The 8,349-nt window shown below is 30.9% G+C and overlaps 2 protein-coding genes across 3 annotated transcripts in view; one reads left to right on the top strand and one right to left on the bottom strand.

The window, feature by feature from the left end:
- Nucleotides 1-4,263: 4,263 nt before the first annotated feature.
- On the top strand, nt 4,264-8,210 carry LOC105133443 (aquaporin NIP2-1-like). 2 transcript variants are annotated; one of them, XM_011037451.1, is made up of 6 exons: nt 4,264-4,430; nt 4,544-4,664; nt 4,907-5,131; nt 6,355-6,549; nt 6,697-6,758; nt 7,400-8,210. In XM_011037451.1, the coding sequence occupies exons 2-6, from the start codon at nt 4,563-4,565 to the stop codon at nt 7,653-7,655; spliced, it is 840 nt and encodes a 279-aa protein (XP_011035753.1). In that variant the 5' UTR covers nt 4,264-4,430; nt 4,544-4,562; the 3' UTR covers nt 7,656-8,210. The 2 variants fall into 2 exon arrangements, with proteins under 2 accessions (XP_011035753.1, XP_011035752.1); XM_011037450.1 differs by having other exon boundaries at nt 4,264-4,664.
- The window catches only part of SMC3 (structural maintenance of chromosome 3), a 10,764-nt gene continuing 10,470 nt past the window's right edge, over nt 8,056-8,349 (bottom strand). The window contains exon 29 of the mRNA XM_011037452.1: nt 8,056-8,326. The gene's annotated coding sequence lies outside the window, so the exon portion shown is untranslated. The remainder of the gene's footprint in view (nt 8,327-8,349) is intronic.

The following is an 8,349-nucleotide window of genomic DNA, read 5'->3' as shown; positions in this document are numbered from 1 at the left end:
TTGCACAAATATATATATATATATATATATATATATATATATACATAGATATTATTTATTATGAAAAACTCAAAGAACCAACTTAAGTCACGAAGTATCGTTGTCCGCCATTTGACCAGGGTTAGAGAAACTAGCAAAAATTACTCAAAAAAACACAAAAAAAAAATATGAGGAACAAAAAATCAATCTTTATATATAGGATCATCCAATTTAATAGAGTCATTTTCAACTGAAAAATTATCAATGTAAACTCTTAAACGATGTCCATTTACCTTGAAAATATTGTCATTCTTTAGATTCTTGATATCACAGGCCCCATTTGGATACACATGTTTTACAATAAAATGACCACTCCATCTTGATCTTAGTTTTTCAGGAAATAAATGCAGTTGAGAATTATAAAGTAAGACTTTTTAACCAACATTGAATGTTTTTCTCAATATTTTTTTGTTATAAAACTCTTTGATTTTTGCTTTATCACTATTTTGTGATCATTGGTTTGACTTGGAATTGCCTCTATCCATTTTGAAACATAATCTAATGCGACTAATATATACAAGAAACCAAATGATAGAGGAAATGGACCCATGAAATCTATACCCTAATAGTCAAATATCTCAATAACAAGACTAGGATTTAATGGCATCATGTGATGTTTTGAAATAGATCCTAATTTTTAACAATTTTCACAAGACTTGCATAATGCATGTGAGTCCTTGAACATAATGTGCTAGTAAAATCCACTTTGAAAGGTTTTTCTGGTTGTCTTTTTTTATGAGAAATGACCTCCACATGCCTCAGAATGATAAAATTTAATGACAATACTCAACTTATTGTTGGGAATGCATCTTTAAAATATTTTATCAAGATAATATTTGAATAAATACGGATCATCCCAATAAAAGTTCTTCACTTCGTTCAAGTTCTTTTATCTTAGGTACTCCAATGAGCTCGCAATTGTCCTGAAACAAGAAAATTGACAATATTAGCAAACCAAAGCATTATAAAGACAGAAAGTAAAGATTCATCTAGAAAATAGTCATCGATTGGTGTGATGTCAGTTTTTGAATATGTTGTCAATCTTGACAAATGATCTGCGACAATATTTTAGGTGCCTTTTTATCTTTGATTGTGATATCAAATTCTTAAAGTAACAAAATTCACCACACCAATCTAGCCTTAGAATCTTTCTTATAAAGAAGATCTTTCAATGTTGCATGATCACTAAAACTAACAACAGGTGAGCCAACAAGATAAGACTTGAATGTTTTGCATACAAATACTACTGCAAGTAATTCTTTTTCATTGATGTTGGGTGGTATAATTCATTTGAGCACTATTTAAAGTTTTACTTGCATAGTAAATTACATAAGGTTTCTTATCTTTTCTTTGTCCCAAAACAGCACCTACGGCATAATCACTAGCATCACACATTATTTCAAAAGGTAATGACCAATCGGGAGGTTGAATGATAGGAGCACAAGTAAGCAAGTTTTTAAGTTTAACAAAGGCTTCTTCACAATGTTCAGTCCATTCAAAAATAGTATCCTTTGTTAGAAGGTTACTTAAAGGCTTAGATATTACACTAAAATCTTTGATGAACCTTCTATAAAAACCAGCATGTCCTAGGAATGATCTAACATCTTTAAGAGATTTTGGTGTTGGCAAGTTTGCAATTAACTCGATTTTAGATTTGTCAACCTCAATTCCTTTTGATGAAACAATATGACCAAATACAATGTTGTTTGTTACCATAAAGTGATATTTTTTTCAATTCAGTACAAGATTCTTCTTTTCAAACCTGCTCAAAACCTTTTTTACGTTAGTCAAACTATCATCAAATGAATCGTCAAAAACAGAAAAATCATCCATAAAAATCTCAAGAAAATATTCAACCATATCACTAAATATACTAAGCATGCATCTTTGATTTAAATCTAGGGATCTAATACCAACTACATTGGCCTAATATTTAGGACATAAATTTACATATTCTAAATCTTAGATAACCTAAAACCAAATGGAAAAATTGTGTGTGTGTATCGAATGAAATTTCAACTGATTTTCCTTTAAATTTTAATGTTCTCAAGTATCAACATCATTATTCATCTATACAAATTCTAATTTTTTACAAGATTCAACATTCAAAATTATTTCAATATCAAACAAGATCAAAATAAATTATGTCCATTCTTTTGGCTTTCCTTTATTACATTCCATAAAATAATTTCTACACAATTATCTTATAAACTTAGCATGAATAGGTTTTAAAAGATTAATAAATTAAATTCCATACATTTCTAGTTAAGACATTAAAGATTAAGATTATACAAAATACTAGAACGATTTAAAAAATTTAAGTCAATACATTCATGTTTAATAATAGATTTAATTACATCTTAAAGACAGTATTGAAAATATATTATATAATAAGTGTATAGTATTCCAAGATTCAACATTAAGATCTATCATCATAAGTAATAACAAAAGAAATCTATTTTTCAACTCAAACTTGTGAGGATCTTGTAGTGAAAAATAATTACAAAATAAAAAAAAATATTTAACAATTTATGTGTCTATTTGAAACAATAATTATCAAATTTCAAATATTGCTAACCAATATTTAAGAAATTTTATATCTTCAATTATCCAATAGTATCTTAACTGATAAAACCATTATTAAACATAAAAATAGGACAAAGAAATTGATGAGAAATCTAAGTTTTCTTCACTTCTTCTTCTCTTTAAAAATACAAAATAGGACATACTTGACTTCACGTGACCCCTATATGGACTCTTAAATGAAGTAAATTTGAAGAGTTATATACTCAAGAAAAGTAAAATGCACCTAAAAAAGAGAAAAAACTCATTCATTCTCTGGCCATCAAAGTAGTCTAGGTATGACATAGTAAAGTTGAACCTCTTAAGTCAACTCGACATACCACTTAACAACAACAAGGATAAATCATACATATATTAAATACATGTATGTTCTTGGGGCATATAGCATCCACTAAAACATAGTGACAATTGTCCTTATCATATGGACAATGTCAATAACTTTAACTTTAGCTTTTAATAGTGATTGACCAACTTCAACGATTTTATCTTCTAATCATGATCTATGATCATATGGAGTGAGAAGACTAATCTTTTTGCTTTTGACTTTATGTAAGTTTCCAATACTTGTGGATATATAAATAGCAATGAGTCCTAGGGTAAAGGATTTTGAACTTCATCTTCTTCAATCTTCTTCTTTAGTTTTAAACACATTCAAGCTCTCTAATAATTACTATAGTGTTTTTTCAAGCTCGTGTTTTTTCAAGCTCGTTTCCCATCATTTGCTTGCTAACTTAAGCATAAAAACTTCCTCAACTTTCTAAGGAGACTTGTTTTGTAAAAACTTCAACCCATCATTCTTCATTTCCAATTGAGGATGATCCATATCAATTGTGAGAAAAAAATTCATATAATTGCAAAGGTTTATTAACGTGAAACGTATTACAAATATGTTTATGGACTAGATAGACAAGGTTGAGTCTAATAAGATTTTGCAAAGAAACTTGAACATATTAGATATAAAATCTAAAGAAAATCGCGATAATATAAGATCTAACAGTTTGAGTTCACTCAAATTTAATCAGGTTATTCTATAAGTCGAGCCCCTTAAAAGTCTCACTTTGTTGATCATAGGACCATTAGATCTCTTAAAATTATACCTAGAAATTTTTTTTTCTATTTTAATTATTTTTCTATTTAATTTTAAATTTTAAGTATTTGTTTTCTACTTAACTTAGGTTTCTTGTTTAGGTTGATTTTAAGCTCTATTTAAATAGTTGTGGTGTTGTTATAACATTATATTATTATTGAGGTTTTTCTTATAAAATATTATAGAAACTTTATCCCTTTAGCATGTTGAAAACTGTAATTTTACAATTTGAGAATTCTAACTTTTATACTCACTATACTTTGCATCATTTCTCAAACTCCTTGATAAAAAAATAAAATGTAGTTCTTTGAATCATTTTCCTCTATGAATGTATTTTGGTTGAGTTTTTATAAGACCAAATATGAAAAAGTCATATCCTTTACTTCTTTTACGTGTTTTGGCTACTAGTGTGTGTGTGTCTAGACAATGGATGAGTGGTCATTGAAAATTTGCAATTTATTAATGTCTCGAATTTGAATTTTGTTTCTAAAATACTTTAAAAAAAAAAACACTATGTCCTTTTCTCATTGCATATTGTGTTCCATAGAATAACTTATAGAAATCCAATCGTTGTGAATGCGTGAGCTTACATATAAAGTTGTTGTTGCTAATAGATGGTATCTCTAATTTCTTGCTTTCTATCTGCTGTAAATGCCTTTGCCTTCGTTCGCCCACATACGCACAATCTATAAGAGAAGCGAGGTAATCGAATTTTGAGAAGTTATGAGATACTGCAAGTCTGGAACATGACCTCTTGACATTAACTCGGGCATCTCATCCTTCATATATTTGAATTCCCGTCTTTTTGTTTTTGTCGTTCCATCAATTATCAAGGGTTCAGCCAATCAAGAAAATGGCGACAGTAGATCTAGAAATGAACAACTCGGTAGAGAGCTCAAAGTTTCACCTTGTTAAACTGTTTGAAGAACATTATCCTTCTGGTTTTCTCAGAAAGGTACATGATGTTCTGAGTTGGTTTTTCTATATTTCACAATCACTTTGGATCTTCTTTCTTTTTCATTTTTTTTCTGGGAGAGTATATACAGTGCTAGTCCCCCGGAGAACTTAAAAACACATCCAATATTTTATGTGTTTTACCTTAATCATTCTTCAACTAAATAACCTAACATGAAATCTTGGAAGTACTGCCTTTCTTCGTATTAGAATGATTGCAAAAGTGCGTGTGTGTTTGTGCAGGTGGTGGCAGAGGTTATAGCAACCTATCTGTTGGTCTTTGTGACATGTGGTGCTGCTGCGATTAGTGCTAGTGACGAGCACAAGGTCTCAAAACTAGGAGCGTCGGTAGCAGGAGGGCTCATAGTGACTGTGATGATCTATGCAGTAGGGCACATCTCTGGTGCACACATGAACCCTGCTGTCACCACAGCTTTTGCAGCCGTCCTAAATTTTCCTTGGAAACAGGTACCGTATTGTAATGCATAATCAATTCCAATATTTAGAGTCTTTGTTTACTTTAATTTGCTTTACTTAATATGTTTCGGAGGTAAATATTCTATGGTATTTTAGATCTTTTTCGGAGATAAATATTCGATGGTGAGGTCTGTTTCGGAGGTTAGTATTCCCTGGTCAGGTCTTATCGACAATGTAAGGATACGCAGAGGATCGGGTCTGTTATGGACCCATGATGAAGTATGGGTTAATTTTAATTCTGAAAATTACTTGTTTTTTTAAAAGAAAAAATCTTTTAAATAATAATTATTTTTTAATTATGTATTTAAATGAGATTTTTTAGTTCATCTATAAATTTTTTATCTTTTATATGGATAAATTTTATTTTAAAAAATTATTTTTTAATAATATTTATAATATATACAGCCCTGCATATTTTTATTTTTATTTTTTATTCCATCAATTTAATTTATGTCTCTATTTTTATTATTTTTTGCTAAAATAAAATAAAAATTAATAAAAAAAATTTGCAAACATAACTTGATAAATATCTAGTTTCTCAAGATTAAATGTCTTGATTTATAATTATTTTTTAAATTTTTAAATTTTATTTTTAAATATTATGAATGACTTTTTATTTATTTATTCACATACATGGTTCTCTATTTGTTATATATAAAAAAAAATTATTTGAATTTAAATTTTTTAAATTATAAAAAAACATTAAAAAAATTTATATACATAATTTTTTTATAAAAATAAAAATATTTAATCCATGATGAAACAAGAGTAACTTAACAACTATAAAATATACGTTGCAAGGGGCACAGGTGTTAATTGAATCTTTCACATATTTTATTATTATATGGTAGATTATATTAATTAGATACATACAACATGTATTACCATATAAATATATGAAGATGTTTTCCTGTTATTTTTAATTATGTCATTTTATTATCGTTTATAGGATCTTTCCCTTCAAACCATGTGATATTATTAAATAAGCCAATAATGTTCTGTTTTTTTTTTTAGGGTAATAAAAAAAATCCACAATTCATCAAATCAGAGAAGTCAATTAGCAATCCACATGCATTTGTATCATACATGAATAAGCAGCTGTATTTTATTTTTATTGTTTTTGCTTCAAATCCAAAGACAAAAGGAAAAAGAAAAGGATGTGTTGTCAAATTATTCGTTTTTAAGAAAATAAATAAATAAATAAATTTTTGCAGGTCCCATTTTATGCCGCAGCGCAATTAACAGGAGCAATTTCTGCTTCATTTACTCTGAAAGTGCTACTAAATCCTATAAAAAATGTCGGCACTTCTTCACCATCTGGAACAGCTGTTCAAGCTCTCACCATGGAAATCGTCGTAACATTTTCCATGATGTTCATCACTTCTGCTGTGGCAACCGATACTAAAGCTGTAAGAATCATCTTCCTAATTAATTAGCATCCAAGATTTTCAGTTTTGCAAACAAAGTGTGTGTGTTGCTCACATGTGTGTGTGTGTGTTGTCTTTTTTCTTTCTCTTTTTTCTTTTTTCTTTTTCTTTTTTTTTTTTGGGTTTCAGGTAGGAGATCTGGCAGGTATAGCTGTTGGTTCGGCAGTCTGTATAACATCCATCTTAGCCGGGTAAGCTGGAACATATATTTATAAAAATCCTCAATCGTGTCCCTCGCCCTTTAGCATTGCCCAATTAACCTCTGTACCTAAAGTAAAAACTAGGTAAAAAGCATATACTTTTTAAGACAATAAGTTGTCGATTTTTTATTTTTATTATGATATTAAGACAACAAGACATAACTCAAGTGGCCTAACACCACACCCTTCTACGTATTTTTGCCAACAAAAAGAAATAGGGATCGCTTATTCTTTGGTGCATAGGAACCTGCCTAAGCCTAGATTAGTAAATCTAAGTGGCCCCAACGAATGGACATCCCTTTTGAAGGTGCGGGAGGCCTTGGAGGGTCCGATATTGAAATCAAAAGAACTTAAACGTGGAGGTTCAAATGCAATATTGGAGTTTCATTAATGTAATTGATATCATAGTCTTAAATAACCTACCTTAGTCAAGGGAATCGAGGTATCCCTTTACTTTTATTTGGTGTTATAATACCATTATTACCAATAACAGCTATAAGATTATTCATCTTCGCATTACAGATAACGAAATTTTCAATTCTAGAATTAATCATCAAATAAGGCCGAAGTTTTTATTAAGCGAAGACACGAAACCAAGAGTGGTAACTAACTAGCTGCCTAGCCATCTTCAGCCCAGTATCAGGTGGATCTATGAACCCAGCAAGGACACTGGGACCAGCAGTTGCTAGTCGATACTTTAAAGGCATATGGGTGTACCTGCTCGGACCAGTGACAGGAACGCTCCTTGGAGCATGGTCTTACAATATGATTCGCGTGACTGACAAACCAGTTCAAGCAATTCCTCGTCGTTCTTTATCATTCGGACCTCGCAGAAAGAGGGCCATTGATGAGCAGGCTCCGAGCAAGGGCCCTCTCCATGCTTTCTGAAGAAATACGGTCGTCGGGAAGTGACAGTCTTTCACAGATTCCACGCCTCACAATGTATCATACCAAGCTTATCTTCTGTTATTTTTCAAGCCTGTTTGTACCATACAAGTTTTTGCCAATGGATTGGAGTTTAGAAATAAAAATGCAGTACAGATGATTCTGCAACTGTATCAGCTTCACTCGTCACAAAGCTTGAATGATTTGATAGGAACTACTGTCAAAGTGAATTAAATTCCAGTTTCTAAAGATGGTTAAGCTGCGAGGGCCCTCTACATAAGAAAACTTCAAAGCACTGCAGTTGAATAGAATTCCAAAAAATATCAACAGATTCCTACCCTTCAACATCGTAGCACTGAACCAAGCCACCAGCCTTAAAAATTCAAAGCAAAAGCCCGACTCATGATTACGATCTTCATTTTGAGAATAGTCTTTGATTGATATTTCATGTCTACAAAGTAGATGCATCTAACTGAAGTGTACAGGTATTGTTGTGTACCAGACATTACACATGCCAACAGACGCAAAGTGGATACAATACAAATAAAAATGTCCGCCAACAAATATCGAGTTGATATTTTCATGCTCTACATATTGGGTAAGGCTATGCAAAAGTAAAACATAATTGCATGGAATCACTCTAACTTACATCTTGAGAAAATACGCGCGGGGGAGGGGGGGGGGGGGGGGGGGGGAC

The sequence above is a fragment of the Populus euphratica genome, unplaced genomic scaffold (assembly GCF_000495115.2).
Source record: "Populus euphratica unplaced genomic scaffold, PopEup_1.0 scaffold129.1, whole genome shotgun sequence".
In the NCBI taxonomy this organism is placed as follows: Eukaryota; Viridiplantae; Streptophyta; class Magnoliopsida; order Malpighiales; family Salicaceae; genus Populus; species Populus euphratica.
Note: the sequence above shows the minus strand (reverse complement) of the source record. Positions and strands in the feature narration are given on the sequence as shown.

What these genes read in the sequence shown, in the direction of transcription:
- LOC105133443 (XM_011037451.1), top strand. Translation starts at nt 4,563, where the DNA reads ATGGCGACAGTAGATCTAGAAATGAACAACTCGGTAGAGAGCTCAAAG. An exon ending in CTTCTGGTTTTCTCAGAAAG is followed by an intron (nt 4,665 to 4,906) that starts GTACATGATGTT and finishes GTGTTTGTGCAG; the next exon opens with GTGGTGGCAGAGGTTATAGC. An exon ending in ATAACATCCATCTTAGCCGG is followed by an intron (nt 6,759 to 7,399) that starts GTAAGCTGGAAC and finishes AGCCATCTTCAG; the next exon opens with CCCAGTATCAGGTGGATCTA.